The sequence below is a fragment of the Notamacropus eugenii genome, chromosome 3, assembly GCF_028372415.1.
Source record: "Notamacropus eugenii isolate mMacEug1 chromosome 3, mMacEug1.pri_v2, whole genome shotgun sequence".
NCBI classification, from domain to species: domain Eukaryota; kingdom Metazoa; phylum Chordata; class Mammalia; order Diprotodontia; family Macropodidae; genus Notamacropus; species Notamacropus eugenii.
In genome coordinates this window covers 341693606-341719155 of record NC_092874.1, presented here as the reverse complement: position 1 = coordinate 341719155, position 25550 = coordinate 341693606, and the positions used below count along the sequence as shown (strand labels likewise).

Genomic DNA, 25550 nt, shown 5'->3' with positions numbered 1-25550 from the left:
TTCTCTAACTGTTAGATTGTGCCTAATTCTATGTCTAACCATGTCACTGAGGAAATGCTAAGAGAGCCATGTCTGTTAAGTTTAGTAACCTAACCCCATGAACCAAATACCCAACCAACTCATATTATTCACTCTATCATTACTGTAATATCTTGATTTTGGACCTTAAATCAAATAAGGAGTACCCTCTTTCCCCTGAACCCTCTATGCATCTTAGAGTCTTAGAGAAGAGAGTGTCTTGGAATCTGAGGGAAAATCATCTATACCAACTATTCTTATATGATCTTAGTAAATGCCTGATTATCTAGTTAAAAACAGCTAATAATCCCTGGGAGGATAAGTACACTCATGGGGGTTCATGAGCTAGAAAAACTACTCCCCAAGCCCTAATGGTCTCCTAAAAACTGAGGAGAAAAGTAGAAGCTGGCCTCTGGAATCAGACTGCTGGTGGAAGCAGAGGTTTAGCTGAAGGAACCCCAGAACCAGGACTATGTAAATTTCAAGGGTAAAGATTTTTTTTAAATGGACTCATGGGGCAACTTTACCTTATTCCCATAGACACATCAATATCTGAGATAAAACCATCATTACCCCAAATAGAAGACATTGCTCAGATACAGTCTTTGAATGTAAATACAGTCTTTGTCATATAAACTGACTTATTTTGGTGCCACCCAAACAGTATTATGTGGCATGGAGCTACTAAATGCTTTTTCTCACATTCAAATAGGTCTTTCTACGTGTACACTTCTTTTGTCTTGCAGTGATATACTATAATAGAAAATTGTGTTCACCATTGCCATTCACTGTAATAAAAATTCTTCTGGCACGAGCTGCTGCATCCATTTCTAATACTCCAGTACTTAATAATTTAGCAAAATCTGAGGCACAGGTAGAAAGACGCACATACACATAGCTCCGAACCCACAACCCATAGAACGGCTACAGGGAAGTAACTCACGGCGAATTCTGCACCCAGAGGCCACGGAATATTGGAGCAAGGGAGATTTCTGTTCCGGAGAGACCTGCAAACCTCTCGCGGGGGTCCTTCGCGCTTCGGACTGGGCGCCGGGACTGGGAGCTGAGTGCAGCCCTCCCGCGGCCACGGCACTGAGAGGAAAAGATCCGAGCGGGCTTCACGGACGGGATCTCCAGCGGCCACGCGGGTCCCTCCACCCACAGAGGGACCTGCAAACCTCTCGCAAAAGGTCCGTCACGCTGCAGACGTGGAGCCCAGCCCAGACCTGCCACGGCACTGAGAGATACAGATCCGAGCAGGCTTCAGGGATGGGATCTCCAGCAGCGGCACAAGTCCCTCCACCCACAGGTGACGGGGGTCGGTGAGAGAGTCTCTTTGGCGGGTCGAGAGGGGAGTGGGGTGCCCCCATAATTCAGGCCCCCCCGGGAGGTAGAAGCTGAGAGGCGGCTGCAGACTGGGGCTCCCCAAGCGGGCGGGAGCCTGGATCCATTGTGGAAGGTCTGTGCATAAACCCCCTGAGGGAACTGAGCCTGAGAGGCGGCCCTGCCCCTACCTGACCACCTGAACTTAATCTCACACTGAATAGCAGCCCTGCCCCCACCCAAAGCCCTGAGGAGGGAAGCAGCATTTGAATCTCAGATGCCAAAAGCTGGCTGGGAGGACCAGGAGGTGAGGTGGGTGTGAGGAAAATATTCAGAGGTCAAGTCACTGGCTGGGAAAATGCCCAGAAAAGGGAAAAGAAATAAGACTATAGAAGGCTACTTTCTTGGAGAACAGGCATTTCCTCCCTTCCTTTCTGATGAGGAAGAACAATGCTTACCATCAGTCAAAGACACAGAAATCAAGGCTTCTGTGTCCCAGCCCACTCAATGGGCTCAGGCCATGGAAGAGCTCAAAAAAGAATTTTGACAATCAAGTTAGAGAGGTAGACGAAAAGCTGGGAAGAGAAATGAGAGACATGAAGTCAAAGCATGAACAGCAGATCAGCTCCCTGCTAAAGGAGACCCAAAAAAATGTTGAAGAAAATAACACCTTGAAAAATAGGCTAACTCAATTGGCAAAAGAGGTTCAAAAAGCCAATGAGGAGAAGAATGCTTTCAAAAGCAGAATTAGCCAAATGGAAAAGGACATTCAAAAGCTCACTGAAGAAAATAGTTCTTTCAGAATTAGAATGGAACAGATGGAGGCTAATGACTTTATGATAAACCAAGAAATCACAAAACAAAACCAAAAGAATGAAAAAATGGAAGATAATGTGAAATATCTCATTGGAAAAACAACAGACCTGGAAAATAGATCCAGGAGAGACAATTTAAAAATTATGGGACTACCTGAACGCCATGATCAAAAGAAGAGCCTAGACATCATCTTTCATGAAATTATCAAGGAAAACTGCCCTGAGATTCTAGAACCAGAGGGCAAAATAAATATTCAAGGAATCCACAGAACACAGCCTGAAAGAGATCCAAAAAGAGAAACTCCTAGGAACATTGTGGCCAAATTCCAGAGTTCCCAGGTCAAGGAGAAAATATTGCAAGCAGCTAGAAAGAAACAATTCAAGTATTGTGGAAATACAATCAGGATAACACAAGATCTAGCAGCCTCTACATTAAGGGATCGAAGGGCATGGAATAGGATATTCCAGAAGTCAAAGGAACTAGGACTAAAACCAAGAATCACCTACCCAGCAAAACTGAGTATAATACTTCAGGGGAAAAATTGGTCTTTCAATGAAATAGAGGATTTTCAAGTATTCTTGATGAAAAGACCAGAGCTGAAAAGAAAATTTGACTTTCAAACACAAGAATGAAGAGAACCATGAAAAGGTGAACAGCAAAGAGAAGTCATAAGGGACTTACTAAAGCTGAACTGTTTACATTCCTACATGGAAAGACAATATTTGTAACTCTTGAAACATTTCAGTATCTGGGTACTGGGTGGGATTACACACACACACACATGCACACACGCACACATACACAGAGACAGAGTGCACAGAGTGAATTGAAGAGGATGGGATCATATCTTAAAAAAAAAAAAATGAAATCAAGCAGTGAGAGAGAAATATATTGGGAGGAGAAAGGGAGAAATGGAATGGGGCAAATTATCTCTCATAAAAGAGGCAAGCAAAAGACTCATTAGTGGAGGGATAATGAGGGGAGGTGAGAGAAAAACATGAAGTCTACTCTCATCACATTCCACTAAAGGAAAGAATAAAATGCACACTCATTTTGGTAGGAAAACCTATCTCACAATGCAGGAAAGTGGGGGATAAGGGGACAAGCAGGGTGGGGGGGATGATAGAAGGGAGGGCATGGGGAGGAGAGTGCAATTCGAGGTCGACACTCATGGGGAGGGACAGGATCAAAAGAGAATAGAAGTAATGGGGGACAGGATAGGATGGAGGGAAATATAGTTAGTCCTATACAACACAACTAGTATGGAAGTCATTTGCAAAACTACACAGATTTGGCCTATATTGAATTGCTTGCCTTCCAAAGGGAAGGGGTGGAGAGGGAGGGAGGTAAAGAAGTTGGAACTCAAAGTGTTAGGATCAACTGTCGAGTAATGTTCTTGCCACTAGGAAATAAGAAATACAGGTAAAGGGGTACAGAAAGCTATCTGGCCCTACAGGACAAAAGAGAAGATGGAGACAAGGGCAGAGAGGGATGATAGAAGAGAGAGCAGATTGGTCATAGGGGCAATTAGAATGCTTGGTGTTTGGAGGGGGGGGGGGATAAAAGGGGAGAAAATTTGTAACCCAAAATTTTATGAAAATGAATGTTAAAAGTTAAATAAATAAATTTAATTAAAAAAAATAATCTGAGGCACAGACTTTTGTCACATTATATCTAACAGTATAGATGTTCAGTTGGATGATAAGTTCTCATCTTTATTATAAATTTTTAAATATTAGATAGGTGCCACTCTAGGACATAATTATATCTGTGGAAGATATTAGAAATTAGAGTAAAAATATGTTTCCTTGTACAATCTTTTTTACACACTGCTACCAAACTGGTTACTAGTTTGTTTTCTAGTCTGGGGATACTTCAATTCACAAAGGCCAACTTCAATTTCTAGAATGGGCAGCTAGGTGATGTATATCTAGTGGGCACAGTGCCAAATCTAAAGGCAGGAAAATGAGTCTTCCTGAGTTTGAATCTGGTCTCAGACACTTACTAGCTGTGTGAACCCTGGGCAAGTCACTTAACCCTGTTTGCCTCATCTGCAAAATGAGCCGGAGAAAATAGCAAACCACTCTAGTTCTTTGTCAAGAAACCAAGAAAACTCCAAATAGGGCAATGAAGAGTTAGACACAACTGAAAAAAATGTCTAGAATGTACAGTTTCCTCACCTCTGCCTTTCAGAATTCTTATCTTCTTTAAAGCAAACTCAGCTGACACCTCATTCTTGTAGCCTTCCTCATAATACTCCCCTCCCCAACTGAAAGTTCTCCCTCCTCAAATATTTCAAGATCATTTTGTCTGAATCTCTCCATTGATCCCATTAAATTCTCCAACTCAAAACAATACAATGTAAATTCTTTGAGGGAAAAGATTGTTTAACTTTTGTATGTGTGTATACATAACACACACACACACACACGTGCCCAATACCTTGCCCACAGTAGATGTTTAGTAAATATTTGTTAAATAGAATTATTTTTATTATGTAATTGTTTTGTACTGAATTGTACTTTCTTTTTTCAAAATGAACACATAAGAATTAATATTTTTTGTCCATCCTTATTTGAATTTTCTTAATTTTGGAAATTCTGATTTCCTATTTTTTTGTTTTTGACAACATGCCTTTTCCACAAGTGAACATCATGGCGTAAGCTCAAAAGAGCTTTATAATTCCTTGAAACATACCTTATGAAGTACAGCGATTAACAAAAGTAAATGAAAAATGAAAGTGATATATTAGGACTTGGCACTCTATCCAATTTGAGCATTTTAGCATCTTTTTAATAAAGTCATAAAATCAAATTGTGGGGATTAGTACTTTGGTCTGTCCTAATTTTGTGCAGTGTGCTTCTTCAATGCTCAACTTAACCAACAGTCATTTCCGTGCCTGCTCCAAAGAATAAAGCAGATTAGGTGAGCTCACTCAGATCAAGTATACTTATCATATAAGTTTATGTGTCACTTTGTTCAAAGCATGGCCCAAAGAATGCATGGAAGAAGACACTCTTTCCCGCTCCTCTGCAGAGATAGGACGTGTACAGGTGTGAAACCTACTATGTTTTCACAATTTTTTCAATACACTGATCATGTTTTTTCCTTCTCTTCCTGTTATTTTTTTTTTATTTCAAAACTATGATTTGTTATATAAGATGGATCTCTGGGAGAAGGAGGAGAGAGATATTGAGAGAAATTCTTGCAATGTAAAAAGAAACTATATCAATAAAAATTTATTTTAAAAAGAATTATTTTGTTTAATTCCACTCACCAAGTATTAAGTAACTACTATGAGCAATGTACCATGCTAAATGCTGGGAGACAAAAACAGTTCTTGTTCTCAAGAAGCATAAGAGTGAATACATTTGAGAAAAATAAAATACCAAAGCCTAATGAGTTCTTTTTTTTTCTTAGTAAGAACTGGAACAAGTTGCTCCAATAAAAATATATTCACTGTCGAATTAACCACAGAGAATTAACAGTTTACCTGAGCTATCAAATTTTTAAAAAAATCACAAAGCGTGTTGTATTTCAAATAATGCTTGGCAAAAATATTTAAATCCTAAGAAGTCGTCATTAAAAAATCCTCAAATTAATATATGATCATTAATCACTTCTCAATTCTAATCATTTACATTATTTAAAATGGCAAATGCCTCAACTAATTGGTATTTTCAATAATCATACCTAATAGTTTAGCATATAATAGCATCAAATTACTTAAGTTAATGTTGCTGATAATTTTTAATGAAATCTTCTGGGAGAGTATGAACTGATGACATAGAAGGCAGCTTTTCATTTAAAATGCACATATGGTAACTTCCTTTTTATAACAGTTCAATGCTTTAAGACTCTGACAGATAATTTTCACATCAAAATAAACCCACTTATATATTTCTTTATGCTTTCCTTCATACCATTTTTTAACTCTGACAGATTACTACCAATCATAGGCTATCTTCATCTCCTACATCAAAATACAGAATATGTAATACCACATATATAATACGGCATTATCATTTTAACATTTCAATAGGAAAAGGCAAAAAAGTAATTTTCAAGCAAAATTCAAGGGATTGAGAAATTATTTTTAGAAACAGGAGAAAAACTTTTCAGACTTATGTTCCTCTAACAAACATAGAGTTATTAATAAAAGATGAATGAAACAGACAAAATGCAAAAAATGACCATATTAAAGCTTTCCCCTCAAAAAGTTCATCTTTCAAATACTACTGAAAATATATTTGAACGGATTATGCTAAAAAGAGGACCACCAATTGTATTTATGTTCTACAAGTTCAGAAAGTAATTGCATCCCTGTGTATGTTAGATGCCAGATTTTAAAAAAGCAGCTAAACCACATGGCTGTTGTCCTCAAAAAGCTATGGGTTGAGAGGAAATACTCTTCTAAAACAGCTATGAGCACTTACATTGAATTTTCAAGGCTTTACAAAGTGCTTTTACAACTATCACCTCATTTGATCTTCACAACAACATGGGGAGGTGGGCGCTATCATCTCCATTTTACAGATGAGAAAACTGTGGCAGACAGGTTAAGTGGTGTGTCTAGGGTCACATAGCTACCAAGCATCTTAGGCCAGGTTTGAAATCCAGACTTCCTGATTCCAGGTTCAGCGTTCTACTCATTCTGCCACCCAGACAACAGATAATCATATCATTTTCAGGTTTACAAAGCTGTGAGTTATTACCCACATTTGACAGGTGAGGAAATTGAGGTTCAGAGAAATGAAACAGAAATGTCAGAGTCAGAACTTAAAACTACATGTTCTGACCATACAAGCTATGTTATTTCTACCATAAAAAAAACATACATTTTAATCGATATTTCCCAATACAAAAATAAACATTCAAGAAACAATTGTTTTTAATATTACTTCATATTTTCACGTAATAGCAACAAAATATACATTTATGCACATATAAATATGATGTTTTCAGACTTTAAAAATTATAACTAAATTTGAACAATTTATATATTTACAGTAATATAATTCATTTGTAAAAAGAAAAACTCACCTCTTTACCTCAAAGGCTAAAAGTAATATAGACACATCACAAATCTCAATATAACTAGGTCCCAATAAGTGCAAAAAAACAAATCCTATTAATTGGTAACATTATTCAAATTCTCACTATATGAAGTTATAATTATATGAAAAATATAATAACTGGTTCCAGCCCTATGGCTATATACAATAAATCAAATTTATCTATTTACTAACATAATAGCAAAGGATGAAAACATGTATTTCTGATTCAAGTTTATTACAAATTAATAAAAGTTATAGAAGGTAAAATTTTGAAATGACTAAATATCATACCTAATAAAATATCAAGGAAGCCTACAACTGACACGAGGAAAAAAATATTGTTAAAGTCATTTAAAATATTTTAGCAGCACTGACTGAACAGTCTTCTCATTTTAAAATCTTCATATATACGCTAGTAAGTGTAGAGAGCTTTATCCACATGTTGGTGAATCTTCATGCTCATATTCTTACACAATGAACCAAATATAGCTGGATGACCTGGGGCATGATCTAAAATCAGTAATGCTTTAAACACAAAATTATTATCCTTGCAATATTTTTCCATAGCTGGGCTAAAATAAATTGAAAAAAATAAACCAGTCTTCAACAAAACAGCTTCAGGCACCTATGCTTTCTTATCTCACTGCCAAAGAACTGGAAGCAATCAATGATTGTAGCCTCTCAAGGCATAAGGATTTTGAGACCAACAGATAAGCACTGGTTTTCATCTAAAATCCCCTTCTGGATTACCTCCAAAGAAAAAGTATTAGGTGATCCTTTGATACTTTAAATTTAGGTTGAGTTTCTTCTTCCTTAAAAATACAAAAATATAAATTCCAGAAGGTATATTTTTACACAAGAACCCTATTTCCGCATATTCTAATCAGTATATTCATCTTTTTCTATAATTTTCTTCAAAATATCAGGATATTTAGCTGCCATAACCTCATATCTCCACTGACTCCTATCTGGTAATTCTAACATTATGCAACTAAACTTGATTTTTAAAATTAATCAAACTAACTAATAATTGCAATACAATTTTTTTCACTATCTACTTCATTTTATTTTATTTCCTCTAACTGCCTTAAAAGAACTTGAAGCTTCAACTTAAACCGCTACTTTACTAAGAGGAATGTGTCCTTGACTGAAACTTTCAATCCATACAGCTAAAAGATGTTCCATTTCTATCACTGTAACACTTTTATTCCTTATAATGTTTTGCAAACTACAAAAAGTTGATGCAGCTTTGTCTTTTTATTTTAATTTTTCCAGTGCTGTATAATATTCTGTTCCATAGATCCATACAATCCAACAGCTCACCTTATTTTAGAGTTACTATAATCATATTCACATCATTCAATTACATCCAATTTTTGTCCCTAATGTAAAAACAAGCCTCTTATTTTCTATGCCTGCAGTGTTTCTATCTGAAATAATCTTCCTTCTATTCATTTTATTATGGGTTCTTCAAAAAAAACAAACACAAACAACTACGAGTAACAGTGTATGCTTCAATGTCCACATTCAAAGATAGATGAGTGCAGAAAGACGACAAAGCAGCATGGTAAAACTCTTGACTAGCTTACACGTCACATTATTTGAATTTTGGCTCCTATTAAATGCAATCTGGCATCAGTTTATAATTTGTACTAAATCTAATTTCACATTATTCAAACTCCGATTAATCATGACCTAGCTGTATTATCAAATCTTCACTCAGTTACTCAGGTTTTTTTGTTTGTTTTTTCAAATGAAAAGGAAGCAGGAAAGACATATAAAGCATTCATCTGAGATTTATAAGGTTCTTTCCAGGCAATGGAAAAATAGATAAAAACGAAGAAATGGAGGGGAAACATAAGAGTTCCTACATTAACTATCTGATACTGAAGTAATGTAGCTGAAGGAATTAAAAAAAGATAACTTTCATATTAAGAAAATTTTACCTTTAAAAAACAAAAACATACAATGCTGTCACAGACCTCAGAGCAACTCTGTCAAAGTGGTTTTCCTAAAGTGCAGGTCTGACCATGTCACCTACTACTCCATAAACTAGAGAGGCTTTCTATTATCTCCAGGATCAAATAGAAATCCTCCTTTGGCATTTAAAGCCCAAATAACCTGGCCCCCTCCTATATTTTTTCAGTCTTCTCACACTTGACTCCCTCCCATAGCCTCTAGCTATACTGGCCTCCCTGTTGCTCCTTGCACTCAATACCATCTCTCTGTCCCGTGCCTGGAATGCTCTTCCTGCTTACCTCTGCCTCTTAGCTTCCCTAACTTCCTCCAGCTCAAAGCCCACCTTCTACCAAAGGCCTCTCCTATTCCCCTAACAAACCCTGCCTCACGCTAATGCCATCTCTATGACTATCTCCCACCTACTCTGAATGTTTCCTCTATGTACACAGTTACTTACATGTTGTGTCTCTCCCATTAAAATGTGAACTCCCTGGGGACAAGAACAGTTTCAAACCTTTTTTTTTATCCTCAGTGCTTAGCACAGAGCCCAGCACATGGTTAAGTGCTTAAGAAATGAACACTGACTTATTAAGATATATACAAAAAAGGACTGAACACCTAGAAATAAAAGTTAAGATGAATAATCAGCAGTTTCCTCATCTGTAAAACAGAGGGAATAATAACACTTCACAGGGTTACTGTGATGTTCAAATGATATAAATGGAAACGCTCTGCAGATCTTAAAGCACTATATTAATGTAAATTATTATTGTTATTAGCTATTATGAGCTGGAGAACATCCAGAGAAAGACAACCATGGGACAGGGAAAGGCTTTGATTCCATCAACCACAACATAAGTATCTTCTTGAGGAAAAAGACTGTTTGATTCTTAGCACAATGCTTTGCACATAGTATGTACTTCATACATGTCAAATGAGTTAAAAGCCTTGTGAAGATCACCTGAAAAAAACGGAGGATGTAACTTGGCCTAAAAGAGACCAAAGGGAAGTTACAAAACCTGTAATTAATTATTTGAAAGGCTATCCAGTGGAAAAAGCAATTGATTTTGCTTGGTCCCAAACAACAGAGGTCCTGAGATTCTGGCAAGAGAGAGGCTTGATGAGAGCTAGAATACACTTTCATGGAGAAAAGGTGAGACTAATCTGAACTTCAAAAGAATAGATTTGGAAAGGTAAAAAAGCGAGGGGAAGGCACTGTAGGAAAGAGTAAAAGAGCATGAACGTGACAACAAAGATAAGAACAAAAAAGTGTAAAGTCAAGCAGGAGGAATGGGTTTGCACTGACACTGAATAAGCTGTGTTGTTCAGAACTTTGAAAAACATCTTGAAGTATCCAGATTTTATTCTGAAGACAAATCTGATGTCAATGTATAGGGCGGATTGTAGTAGAGAGAAACGAGCAAGGAGATCAGTTAAAGGAGAAGTAGCATAAACAAGGAGAATCTAATGATTAAGCAGATAAAGGGGAAGAGGAAGGAAGATTTCAAGATGACTGCAAGATTTTGAACCTGAGTGACTGGGAAATTGGTGGTGCCACTGAAGTTCTATCACTCAACAAACATTTGTCAAATGCCCAGAGTATTGTAAAGCACTACGATAAGCACTGATATATAAGGGGACCAATCCACAGTTCCTGCCCTTAAATCACTTAAGAGGAAAAGCTGACCTATTCCCTTCAATGATAACGCTGTACTGGAAAGAGTGATGGACTTGGGGTAGGAAACACACAAGTTAATATCTCATCTCTGCACTCGCTCTCTAACCATGGGAAAATCATTTAAAATATCTCTGAGCCTCAGTTTGCTCATCAGTAATATCCACACAACAATACCTGCAGTATCTACCTAACAATGCTGCTGTGGGGCTCAAAGAACATAACACTGAGGAAAGTGAAGACGTGTATATTAGCAATTAGCTATTATTATATGCTACTATTTAATTCTAAAACTCTAACAATTAAATGCAAACGAAGTGTAAAAGCTCAACACTTTCAATCATCCAAAGGAGGAATTTATGAACAAAAGTGGAAAACTAAGTACAGGAGTGAAACCAATAACATAAATTACCCTTTCTTGAGTTGGTTATTCTTATATAGTAGAGATCGCAGCAATAAAAGTTTAAAATAATAGCACACCTGTAGAGTTGTAAGAGCTTACAAAATAACTGCTACATCTAAAAACCATGTCTGAACTAATAATCCTTAAATCACAGCCAAAATGCTTTAGTAGAGGAGCAAATCTGTCCTAGATGGATTCTGACATTCATAGGTGGACAATATACTTTACAAAAATCTTTTACTGTCAACTTAAAGAGATTCATATTAAGGTCCTGGAGAGGAAAGTTCAGTGGTTTCAACATTTGCTGAAGCAGAAAACAGGCTTTTATAGAATTTGTAAATAATTAAAATTAAAATAAAGGCTTATGTCTCCACTAAGGACACCTCCTGTCTCTTCTTCAGTTCCCCAGCCTCGGTTTCATGGAGGAAGAAGTAATTCACTTTACCTTGGACAGTCTGAGGCTTAGTAGCATTGTCAAAGTCACAGATCTTGCTCCAATTGGCCTTCACAGCCTCAGGTGTCACTGGCTGATTTTTCTGTCTGACAATGGCACCAAGAGTGCGTTCCCAACGTACTAGTAAATAAAAGGAGAGAAATCAAATCACAAAGTTTAAACAGACATCCAGAAAAAATGCAATTTACCTTCTTAAGAGTTCCTCCTCTGAAAAGGATAAATTTAAAAAATGTTTCCCAATATTAAAAAAGAATTATACTACACATCTTTTTAAAAAGCTTAATTTCTTTATTTGTAAAAGGGAAACAATACAAAAAGGTCTTTCTCATCTCACCTGTTGAGGAAACACAAAGGGACTTTTTTTTAAAATTCAGTTAAATAAGAGTAATTCTATTATGGTGTCACGTAATTTTATTACATGGGCTCCCTCTTATCCTTCCCTTTCTTTTTCCAACAAGTTTTAAAGTTATTAAAAGGATGTTAACTCACAAAGACACCAAAACTAATAAAAAAAAAAACTGTGAAACAAGAATTCAACTTGCTTCTTTTGCTGAAAAATGACCAGAAGAATAAATAACCATGAAGAATGCTAACTATTCCTCGTAGTTCAACCTTAAGAGTCATTAGGCTGAATGTGAGAGTAACAGAAATATCCATTTCTAAGGATTTCTAATTGCTAAAATGCCAAAGTTCTTAGTGTCATGCTTGGTTCTTCCTACTAAAATCAATGTTTTCAGAAATGGTCACACAGTACTATAGTCACTTGGGACTCAGGTGTTAGAGACACATAAAACAATTTTAGGAGTTAGGATAGGAGTTATGTGTTGAAAATAATTGACCCTTGAAGGAAATAAATGTCCAATTATGCTTTTTTACCTTTGAAATATATCAAATCAGAAAGTTAATTTTAATACCAATAACACAAATCAAAAGTGAGACAGAAATGGAACTTTTATAAAGCAGAGTGATCTTGGAATTGAGAAACTCAAAGCCAAAGAGATTTAGGCTTGCACCAAACAGCTTAACTCCATCTTTGAAGGTTACCAACCAGCGCTTCACGGCCCATGTCTATTCTGGCAACTCTTTTTCTTGCTTCAAGAAAATCATGTGAAACTGGGGAACAGGTAGACTAACCGCACTCCAGATTCCAGTCCACAGTCATGCTGCTCTTGGCCACAGTCAAAGCAACTACCACACCCTTCTAATCCTGTTCCTAAGTATCAAGAAAGGAAAGGACAGCCAGAAGAGACAGAGGTAGAGACCATTAAGCTGATCATGGTTCAAAAGAATGATGATGTAATCAGGAGACAAAGGACAGAGAGATCTCCATAGGGACCAACAGGAAGATGAGGAAAGAGAGGTAACTCTGAAAATATTATGGAACTGGGGAAAAGAAGTGGATTTAAATCATTTAAGTGACCTAAGAATCTATGTTCCCATAGGCACAGCAATGGTCAAAGCTGCATAAGGAAGAGGAAGGAAGGTATAAATTAGAGTTAGCCCTCAAAAGCTCCTACCAAAGTTTCCATGATGCTATAAGTGGGGTCACATTTAGGTTTAAAGTGCTACCAACAATCAGACAAACCAACGACTGAGAGGCACTTACATTTCCCAATCCAGCCTGCTCCAACCTGGGAAGAGAGAAAGGGGAAAAAAATCATCGTTATCTGATTTAAAATCTTTCCTGGAAACTTTAAAACAAAGTCTAAACAATTATCTTACTAGAAAGGGCTTCTGCCTAGAGACAGGAATGAATGACCTGGTGCAGTAAAATCAAGTCTCACAATTTCATGACAGTTCTATATTGTAAGCATACACACAACAAATAAATAGAGAACACCATATAAAATCCAGAATTACAGAATTATGTATTTTTATATATTGTTAATATTTATTTTCACAATATAAAATATTTGAAAAAAGAAGTTAAATTGAATTCAATAAATAAGGACAGAAGGAACCACAGAGAATATTTACATAGAAAATCCTGATCTTGAATTAGTTTGAAAATCTACCAATATTTTCCATCTCTGCAAAGAAAGTTGCTTTGCCAAAGGGATTTGAGAGAGGGAAAAATCAACTGGGGGTAAACAGATGATGCTACTATATGTGGAAATACCTTCTAAAAGAAAGTATAGTAACAGCCAGAAAGCAGCAGAGTCCACTATTCGCTGCACAGTGTGAACTGTTCTTTGCTCGGTTCTGAAGCACATTGATCTTTGCTTTAATATGTGCTTTAGATGTTTCATCAAAAGTGATGAAAACCAAACAGTTATAAATTGCAATGGTTCTAATGACCAGAACTGAGATTTCTTATACCCTCATAAAATAAAATCTGAATGAAAGTAGGCAAAAAAAAAAAAAAAACTCTTTAAAAAAGGAAACAAATTTGAGTAAAATTCTCCCCAAGGCCCATAAAATCACAAAATTTCATAATCCACTCCAATATAAATACAACTGATCAATCAAAAATAATAATATTAATTAACATTTATAGAGCATTTTAAAGTGTGATAAATGCCTTCCATATATTATCACGTTTGATGCTCACAACAACTCAATGAGGTAAATACTACTAATATTTTCACAGATGAAGAAAATGAGCATGAAGAGGTTAAGTGGCTTGCCCAGAATCCCACACTTAATAAGTGTCAGAAGCAGGCGTCAAACTCAGGTCTTCTTGGCTCTAAGTTTGGCACTAATGAGAACTACTACATCACCCAACTACCAACAGCAGCCATTTATTGAGTGCCTACCATATGCCAGGCACTACGCTGGGGATACAAAGATAAAAATGAAGCAGTTTCTCCCCCCAATGAGACTACTAAAGGAAACAAGTGCAAAGACAAGTATACAAATTCATATACAGGGGCAACTAGGTGATGCAACGAATACAGCACCAGTCCTGGAGTCAGGAAGACCTGAGCTCATATCAGGCCTCAAACACTTACTAGCTGTGTGACTCTGAGCAAGTCACTGAACCTCAACTGCTTCCCACACCAAAAAAAATTCATATATAAAACCAATAAGAGGTTTTTCCCAATGCAAGGGGAAGAGGGAAGGTGAGAGTAAGAGAAAAGGAAGCATCAGGAACGCCTTCCATGACCTTCCCAAGAAGCAGTGATCTAAGAATTTCTTGAAGGACTATACCTAGGTGGCAATCCACTACCTTCAAGCTCATTCCTTTTGGAAAGCTCTACTTCTTAGAATTTTCCAAAATCTTCTAGAGCTGTCCTCTTCACGATATCTACACACGTGTGTGTGTGTGTGTGTGTGTGTGTGTGTGTGTGTGTGTGTGTGTGTGTGTGTTTGCCCTCTGGTTAGAATATAAGCACCCTGAAGTAAGGGACTGTTTCAAGTTTATCTTTGTCATGCCTTGAACACAGCAGGCATTTAATAAATGCTTGCTAATTGCATGCATGATTAGGGAAATTCTTTTTACATCAAGTCTGGAAGATGCAAAATGGCTGATTTAGGCTTTATATAATGAAAACTTCTTAAAAACTACACAAAAATGGCTCGGGGAATGGGTTCCCCTTCTAAGAGGTCTTCCAGCTGTGGTCAGATGGCCACTTGTTAAAGGTGACACAGAGGGGGTTCTTGTTCAGGTACTGAATGGTTTAAATAGCCTCTAAGGTCCTTTCCCACTCAGCTTCAGCAAGCATTTACAAGTACTCTTAGTTGTAAAATAGAGACAGAAAAAAGTCTAATACCTATTCTATAAAACCTTTTAAATACACAAAGGTAGCTGCCATACTTACTCCATAAGTATTCTCTAGGCTGCATGCCCTTCACCATTCTAGTGTCCTCTTTTGGACATTCTCTATCTACCTTATCAAAGCTTTCCCTAAAATGGGCCACCTAGAACTGAATACAGTACTACAAGGCAGAATACAAAAAGGCTGTCAACACCATAATTTTGGACTACAAACTTCTCTTAATGGCACATAGCCTTTTGGGGCTATCATATAGCACTATTTTTAAAAAGCCATAAGCATTTATTAAATGTTTACTAGGTGCCAGACCTAGTAACTGTGCTTGTAGCTGAGAAAATAAAAGACAAAAATGAAATAATTTCTGTCCTAACAAAACACTAAACAATGTGCACATATATAGGTGAGCATGAAACAGACACTAAGGAGATATAAGGAGACCTTGGATGGGTGCACCTGGTGCAACCTGGAGTTGAGGGTGGGAGAAGATGAGGAAAGGTTTCATGCAGGAGGTAGTACTAAAGCTGAATGTTGAAGGGAACAAGGAATTCCAGTGGCACAGTTGAGAAGGAAGTCCATTCCAGGCATGGGGGACAGTTGGTACAAAAGCACAGAGACAGAAAATGGAATGTTATTGGTGGAGAACAGCAACAAGACTGGTTTTGATGGGCTTCAGAGCATACAGGGAAGAGTGACATGAAAGAAGTTTGGAAAGGTAAGATACAGCCAAGGTGAAGAGCCTTAAAAGTCAAACAGAAGTTTAAATCTGATCTGGAGATAACTGGGAGGCACTAAAATTTACTAAGAAGTAACGAAGTCAGCAGACTTACAGTTTAGGAACATCATTTTAGCAGCAGTGTGAAGGACAAAATGGAATAAGAAGAAATCTGAGTCACAGAATCTCAATAGTCATGGAAAGAGGTAATAAGGGTCTGAATTAAGGATGGTGGCTGTGAGACTAAAATGAAAGGGACTCATAGAAGAGATGTTATGTACAAGTAATAAGATTTGGCAACTGAATAGATACGTGGGATGAAAGTGAGGAGTATAATACCAAGGTTACATACTTGGGTTCCTGGAAAGATAGCGGTTCCCTGAGAGAAATATGGAAGTTCAGAAGGGAAAAATAATAAGTTGTTTTGGACATGTTAAGATTGAGAAACCTGCACAGGACACCTATTTCAAAATGTCTGATAGGCAGCTGGCAAAATGTGACTATAGCCCAAGAGGGACTAGGGCTGGATATACAGATCTGAGAGTCAACTGCATAGAGCTGATAAATGAATCTGTGGAAGATGATGAAGTTACCAAATAAAAAAGCATAGAGAAAATAAATCAGCAAAGCAAACACTTAGTAAAGTACCTTCAAGATTAAGCTTTGAGGTACTTCAAAAACTTGAATCATAATTTCCCATAAGTATACATAGTGTCCATAGAGAGAATAGGCACACACTTAAAGCACCAGAGTGGTAAACACACAAGTTATATGTGGTCAGGGCAACTCACAACTCTAGAATTGTAGACTATGATATCCTTTCTGGCTCAGGAACTGTCCATAAAAGTTCCTTAATGAGCAAAATATTTTCTGTGTGAATAAATTTTAAGCTGAGTTGATCCATCTTGTGCTAGGCTAACACCTCAGTAGAGAAGACTTGTAGGGAATATGACAGTTGTCTTCATAAATCTGAAGGGCTGTCAACTGGATGAGGGGATCTGTTGGGCTCTATCTCTGATGGTACATTTCTCATTCCTCTACATATCTAGGCTTCTTCCTAGATAACAACTGTAGTATCTATCACTTCCAACTTCATGCTTGGGAGATGCCTGCAGTTGAAATAATGCCATTTTCTCTTAGGAAAAGGCAGTAACCCTTATCCTAAGTTCCACAAAATTCTCTCCAACTTAGCTCCTTGGAGAGGATTCTTCTTTTCCATTACACAAAAAACCAATAACAGGTGGTAACTCAGATAGGTACCTCTGTCTCCTCTTCTCTTCTATTCAACGTATCAACAACAGATGGCAGGAGAAAGCAAAGTATAGATTATCCTTTCCACTCCTCAGCAGAAGGTGACAACAGAGAGGACTCTTTGGACAACCAAATCTGCTTGACAAGTGATAGAGGAGGATGAGAGGAACAGAGAGAAAGGGAGAGAAGTGATGGAAAAAGAGATTCAACCCCTCCTCCTCTTTGACACAACTCTGAAGTCTGTTCTTTTACTTCTCTATCTTCTTGGTTCAATAGCTGGGTCCTTTCTTCAAGAGATGAAGGCAGAAAATTTGCTTCTCAAACATGAGAATGGCAAAAAAAAGTGGGAGAAGCAGCTAAAACATCTGATGACATGATTTATAAAGATATCAATAAATGCTGAACTGTAAGTCAAATCAAATAAAGTGAAATGTAAAGGGATTTTAATATAGTTTCATAACTGGGATTAAAAAAAATAACTCCACAAGTAAAATAAGTGGAAAATCTGGACAGACAATTCTTATGGGAAAAGATCTGAAAGTTTTATTCAACTGCAATCTCATTACAAATGGACTGTGAATCAAAGCATCCAAAACACAGAATGCTGTTCTAGACTTCCCGAAAAGGCACGGCACTCCAGATGAGGGAACTGATAGCCCTGCTACATCCTGACCTGGAGGGCACTCAAGGGAAGTATCCAGGGTGATAAGAGGACTAGGCACATGTGTTATAGGGTACTGAGAATGTTTAGACTGGAGGAAGATTTATAAGAGGCACAATAGTTATATCTAAAGGACTATCATGTGAATTAGGCTTGTTCTGCTTGATGAATGGGAGAATTAGAAGCAATAGATAGAAATCACAAAGGGAGAGATTTAGGCTTCATGTGGCAAAAGAGCTCCTAAAAATTAGAGTAAGAGTGAATCAGTTGCCTCAAAAGGTGATGAGTTCCCTTCCCCTTTCCACCCTCCCCGCCCTCTGCTTTCACGGGAGATCTTCAAAGGACAGGTAGGATGACCATGTTGCAATTTTGGATCAGGTACAGATTGAAATCGATGGCCTCTTCAGTTGCTTCCAACTCTGAAACGTTATGACCAATCTGCTCATCTCTCCGCAGCAGAAGGATTAGCAAGTAACAGCTTCTCCATGCATGCCTGAAAGAACCTGTACTGGACATTCCTGCTGATCCCTCCAACTCGTGGCTGCCTATACCCCTTCCCAAATCACTGAGACACAGGGATATTGATGCAAAGCCAACCAGCTCTTCCCCTCACCCTTGCAACACTAAGGTTGGAAAGACTTTCCAGGATGATTGATTGGAGGAAATTCCCAGGAATCTCTCCCAAAAAAAAGACTTTGTCCCATATCTTAAGTCTCCACTTCTCCCCTACAGAGAGAGGATCCTGCCATTATAACTCTCTACTAGAGGCTTCTTCAGAGACCTTAATGTCAAAAATAAGGCTAGGAAAGAGGTTCTCAGGAAGAAGTAGACCTTCTAAGCTTTTCAAGTGAGAAAAAGGCTGCATGACAGGTATGGTAAGAAAAAGAAAACAAGTCAAAGAAACCCTATCTATGTTCTTTCAGAAGACACAAAAGTACAATTTCTGAGTATATTTTCCATTCCAAATTTTTCCATATCCTAGGCTCTCTTTAATTTGCTATTACCCTGGTGAATGACTAAACAAACTATGAATTATAATTAATGTAACAGCATATTACTGTGCTGCAAGAAAAGACAAATATAATAAATAACAAATAATAAATATAATAAATAATAAATACAGAGAAGCAAAAAAAATCTATGAACTAAGAAAACAGTATACATACACAATGACTATAAAGAAAATGTAAACAACTACTACAAAACAATTAAAAGCAAATACTTGCAAATTATAAAGAAAGAGCATAGCTCCTAAAAAAAAGAAATATGAGAAGACACTGCTAACCCACTCCTTTGCAGAAGTGAGAAGTTCACAGATATGGGACACATTTTCAATCTTTTTCAATGTGCTGACCAATTTTACTCATTTATTTCTTTCTTTTTCCTTAAAAAGATATTATTTGTTGTATAAGATAGCTCTCTGGAAAAAGAAAAGAGACAGAAACTGGAGGAAATTTTGGTAATATAAAAAAAATTAAAAGGTATCAATATTTTTTCAATTTATTATTCTTTACATTTGTGAACAGTAGATTTTTACTCACTAACTTTTTAGGAAAAGCAAACAAAGGTTAATTCTATACAGATTAATTTGTTGACTTCATATAATAATTTTGTGTAATTACTTTTCATTGCAAACATAGTTTGTTTTCCCTTTCAAAGAGCTTTCTTTTTAGGGGCATAACCTACTTAGTAACTAATACAATAGTCCAGCCTCTTTGATATGAAATATTTTGAAAATTCAAATATACTTGTAAAAGTTTTTTCTTAGCAAGGGCAATAATCAAGTGTGAATTCACTTTAGGAATACAAGGCTAGCAAACATTAACTCAATAATTTGATTATTGTTATTTTCCTCACTTAGGATATTAGCCAGCAGTTGGTCTTTGGCATATAAAATGCATACAGTATCAAAAACCCACATTCCATGGAACCACACAATATTCAAACTTTGATTTTTTGCAGACATTAAGGATAGTAGTAACAGACACTGCTGCAAGCATCAGCCATGAAACAAGAAAATCTTTTCCTTAACAAGCAGCAAAATAGTCATCAGTAATAATGATGTTTTTTAAAAACTTTTGCAAAAGGTTACACAACATAAAAGCAAAAAAGGCAAAAGCTTTTCCTGAGGCTGATGATGGAAGAGGCTGGAAAAGGCCTTACCCTCCCCCTCCTGTATTCTAAAATGATGACAGAAGCACACTTTCAAGCTCTCCCCTTGCCCAAATAGGAGGTTTTTAATCTTAAATTAAGAACAGCCCCTTACTCTCTATGATACTACGAATCTCGGTTCTTGCCTCTTCTTGTCCCTGTTCCTGACAGCATATTTACAGGGCAGAAGAAGCAAATGTATAAACACAGAGCATCTCTACTCTTATTTTCAGCCAGCTCTGGCCCTCGCCCTTGTCAAGGAAATAAGATAATCAGTGACTAAGTAGAAAAAACGAGTGCAAATTTTATGTGTAAGAACCAAAAGAACACAAGAATGTGAAGTCTTTGATGGAAGAGACTGCTTTTGCTCTCTGTCTTTGTATCCTCAGGACCCAGTAAAGTACCTGCTATCTATGCTTAATAAATTGTTTTTGAAATGAACGAACTACATGTTATCTCTTGTCCTTGGATGACAGAGGGAGAAGGGGAACAAAAAGGAAGGCACAGTACCTCAAATAAGCTTCCATTCTCTTCACAGCTATCATGACACAGCCAAAGGACAAGGGGAGCCACATAATCAGGCTTCAGAGCATCCAGCAGATCTGAATGTGGAAAAGTAAAATACAAAGTTTACTTCAAAAAAACACATGTACAGCATTTTATTCGCCCAATACTAACACCATATATTTGTATAGTACCTTGCAATTTATAAAGTGATTTTTATATGCATTATCTTATTTCTTCATAACTGCTCTGCAGAAGGAAGCAGGGCAGATAATAACCCCATTTTTCAAGAGAGGAATCTACAGGTGACAGAAATTAAGTGACTTTCCCAAGGTCATACTCCGCAAGTAGCAAAGTTGAAACTTGAACTCAGGTCCACTGATTCAAACTGCAGTGCCCTTTCAACTCTGTCAAAACACCTCCCACAGCCACAGCCATTAACTCATCTGTTTTATCTTTCTCATGTTTTAGAAATAAAAGTAAAATTGACTGAGATCAGGAGCTTATACATTCTGAAGTGTCAGCATGCTACTATAACTATGTGATGTACTCAATTCTTAACTATCTGTGGGAAGGTAAGATCTACTTCCACATCATTTTTTTAGATTGAGTGAAACTGTGTGACCTAGTTACTATAGCACAGTCAAATGATAGAACATTAATTTTCAAAATAAAGTTCTTCCTACAATAAGCCTTAGTCCCTAACATAACAATAGCCTGTGTTCCAAAAGTTCCTTTTTATTTCAGGTGTTTAGGATTCAAAGTGAATTCAAGTAGCATCTCTCAGTCTTGGTTTCCTATGAAATGAGGAGATTGAGACTTGACAACTTTGGAGGGAATGGAGGGGCTTAGAACAGCAAGTGGTGGTGAGAACTAAGTGAACCACACCAATTCTATCTTGTGACTCAATTATGGAGCTAGCTTAATTACCTTTCTATTGAATTATGGGTCTAGTACAATTTCTGTCTTGAGAGAAAACTTTATTCAATTGTGGAAACTGTGAGAAAACTTTATTCCATTGTTTGAACCTTGCTGAGAGTGGCTAGGAAACTAGACCACCTGTACCTACTGCTTAAAGACCCTCAAGGATGGACCTAGGTTACACTGACCAGAAACCCAATGAAATCTGAAGACTGATAAAAGAAGTTATTATACATTGCAATCAACCCATATGTCTTAACGGAAAACTGACCTCATCCTGGTCAATAAGTTAGTGCTTCTATTTTCCTTTGATTGAATATAGTCACTTGGTGGGAGTGGGAAACCTCTTTTTCTGATTTCAGGGAATTGCACCTGTTTGCTCTCCCCCTCCCAACTTGGAAAGTCCCTAATCTTTCCTCCAATTAAAAATCAGATTACCTAATTTCCTATCCTGGTTAATTTTGTTTTCTTTTAACTAACTGCTGATTCTAATTTGCTGGGTAATTGGCATGTATTGCTTAATAAATTCATATGCCTGGAAGCTCATATCTTTGCTTCCTCAGTTATTTCATCTTTCATCTGCCACACCTTTAAGGTGCCTTCTAGCTCTAAATTTTTAACCTTTGGTCCAAGTGATATATTTGTACCCCAATTTACTGGATTAAAAGAAGGTCTTCAGTGCACTGGACAGAACCTCTTCTACTTAAAATATAAGAATTTAAAAGTGTGGATATAAGATAGTTTTCTGTTAGGGAACTACCCACAGATCCAAAAGTACCAAAATAGCTCTCTAAACTCAATAAACACTGTGTCTTGTTAACAGGAGTTGTTTTTAACATATTATAAATTATCAAAAGCAATTCACAGTTGTACTATTCAGGTATTTTGTTAAGTACATAAACCAAATAAACCAATATTTTCTTTCAGTCATCATTAACTCATAATAGGAATAGTTGTCTTAAAGAATTAGTTGAATTCTTATAACATGTAATAATCATAATATTTATAAAATGCTCATGACAATTTTATTCTACATCTTCCCAATCCAAAAATGAACTAAGATTTTAGTGAACTGTTCTAAGGCATATAGTATATATAGCATACCGAAAAATGAATTTCTGTGTAGAATAATATTTCACAAAAGGACTTCCACATTTAAATATCCAGTCTTTCTCCTTCTCTCTCTCTCTTTCTCTCTCTCTCTCCCCCCTCTCTCCCTCTCTCTCCCTCTCTTCTGAGCTCCAATCCCACATTGCTAACTGCCAACTGGGGATCCCAGTGGAATGTGGGACATCCCATAGGAAACTCAAACTCAACATATCAAAAACAAAATTCATGGTCTTCCTACCTAATATCTCTCTACTTCCAAACTGACTTATTTCTGTCAAGAGTATCACCATTCCTCTAATGACCCAGGTTCACAATATTAAAGTTATCCTCAACTCTTTCTTTTCTATAGAGAAAGCAGGTAGAGAGTTACTTTAAGAAGCATCTGTTGGGACTAACCCTCCTCTTAGCAATAAATTTGTTCTAATTGAGAGCTCCAGGAAACTCACTAGAATGACCCACACTATGAAACTATGCAACTTGCCCTAATAAAATTGTAATTCTGGTCAGGCTTTACTTGGGGCAATTAATGTAAACTTCTGAGAAGCCCCCAACAGTTTCCCAGACTACTCTGAATCACTTTGTCATGGATGCATGCATTTCTACAGGACAGAGACCTGCAAAGAAACATATCAGCAAGAGTTGAATATCATTTCTTTATATATCCTAGCTTAAAGAAACCTTAGCATTATAAAGCAAAATCTCTGATCTGTCTCATTATTTCAGTACTCCAAAAGAGCTCAGCACACTCTCACTTATCCCCATAATCCAATCAGTTACTAGATCTTTCTTATAATTTTCTCTCTGTCTCTCTCTCTCTTTCTCTCTCTCTTCCTCCCTCTTTCTCCCTCTCTCCCACCTTCCCCCACAGGACCTTACTGTGATCTCACTGAATTTGTGATACAGATTATAACCCATCCACATCTGCCCATCCTGTGCAACTCTTGTCCATTTTCTTAAAACCAAAAGACCGTCAAAGAAGGTTCACTCAAAATGCTGGAAACCTTCCTTGCTTTCTCCCAATAGTGGGAGAAAAGCAAAGGAGCACTGTGGCTATCCACTTGTCATAACTCATGCTTACAATGTAATCAGACTATCTTCTTTTGCTATCATATAATTCCTTGATGGTGTCCTTTATATCTATTCTTCTTCCTAGAAACTAACATACTGTACTGTGTTCACAAACAAGCAGTGCCTCTCCACTGCCCCTTGTATAATATTGTTTTTCTCCAGAAGCAGTCCTATTTCAAATCTCACTGACATATAATAATACCAATAAAATGTTAGTATTAAGAAACTATGCACTTATAGTTAAGATGGTGACATATCTCCCTCTAGATCTAGATCTTCAGCTTGGTCACTGCACACTACTTGGCAAACCATAATCTCGCTTCCCAATCTAAGAGAATGGAATATTACTATCTACTTCAGAGGCATATTTAGAGGAGTTTTTAACCTAGGGTCCATGAGTTTGGGCAGATAGACAGACATACGGATGGATGACTATATTTCAACAGAATTGTCTTTATTATCCTGTGTATTTTATGTTATGAATATAAAAACATTTTTCTGAGGAGGGGTTTGTAGATATCACTAGACTTCCAAAAATTCCATGACCCAAACACAGTTAACAGTTCCTCATTTAACAGATTTATAAAGCCAAGTTTACTGAGACCTTTGAGTTCTTTAGAGGAAAATTATTATTAATGCTACTGATACAACAAAAAACAAAATCCAGCCATTTCTTTAGCTTCTTTGTTAAAAGATGACAACTCCTTCACTGGATATAAATAAAAAATTTACTTCACTAAAGTAATTTGTTCACTGTAGGGATATGTCATTTTAAAAAAAGTAGGACAGCACTGTAAATAATCCTGTACCTAACAGTCCACAAACTTTTTGAAAAACAAAAGGCCAAGTCTATAGCAAATTATGTAATGAGACATATTTCTATTAAAGTTTTCTTAGGAAAATGAAGGTATACTTGAGTGTTGTGTTATGTTCTGTTGGCTGCTGAAACAGAATGGTTCAAAGTTGTTATCATGGTAAAGAAAGGAAGGCAGTAAATATGTGCGCAGGCAATAAAGAATATTTTAGATTTTAATATTTCTAAAAATATACTTGCAAATTTGAACTAAAAGATCAATTTTTGAGATATGTTATGAGTAACTATGTCATATAATCCTTTAGAAATTTGAAAATAAAAACATACATTCAAAACCTACAATTTTTTTCTTCTTTATGGGTCTGATTAGATGATTCTTCTATTTCAATAGGCTAAGTATTATGAAATGACTTTTTTCTAGAATATCTAAGGATTTCTGGTCAGAATACAGAGGTCAAAGGTTTTATTACAAAAAGTACAAAATCAGGAATATAATTATTTAATCAATGTGTGGGTGCCAAAAGGTAACATAAAATCTAAAACGTCACTTGGCTTGTGGTGAAAATAAAGTTTTCAGAAATGAAGCACTTAGGCAAAGCACAACGTAAGAGAACTCTGCAGCTACTTACCCTGTGGCATAACAGTCTGAGTCATCCGGGATCCAGCAGCAGGTGCAATAGTGTTACAATGGATGTTGGATTTCAAGCCTTCAATTGCAAGTGTTTTTGAAAGACCCAAAAGACCAAGTTTAGCTGCACTGTAATTTGCTTGACCAAAATTGCCATAAATTCCAGAAGCTGATGAAGTCATAATGATCCTTAAAGAAAAAAAAAAGATTACTCAGCATGGTATTATGTCTTTCTAAAAATTTCTATTCTCTTTCAACTGTCAAATCTGACTTGAATCCTACCACCAGCTTTTTTAATCATAACACAAA

General features: G+C 36.7%; 1 protein-coding gene across 1 annotated transcript in view; it reads right to left on the bottom strand.

The window, feature by feature from the left end:
* The window catches only part of HSD17B4 (hydroxysteroid 17-beta dehydrogenase 4), a 132098-nt gene that overhangs the window by 70274 nt on the left and 36274 nt on the right, over positions 1 to 25550 (bottom strand). Inside the window, exons 8-11 of the mRNA XM_072597144.1 lie at positions 25243 to 25430; positions 20707 to 20798; positions 13312 to 13336; positions 11697 to 11825 (exon numbers count right to left, since the gene is read on the bottom strand). Of these exons, the coding sequence (XP_072453245.1) occupies positions 11697 to 11825; positions 13312 to 13336; positions 20707 to 20798; positions 25243 to 25430 (434 nt within the window). The remainder of the gene's footprint in view (positions 1 to 11696; positions 11826 to 13311; positions 13337 to 20706; positions 20799 to 25242; positions 25431 to 25550) is intronic.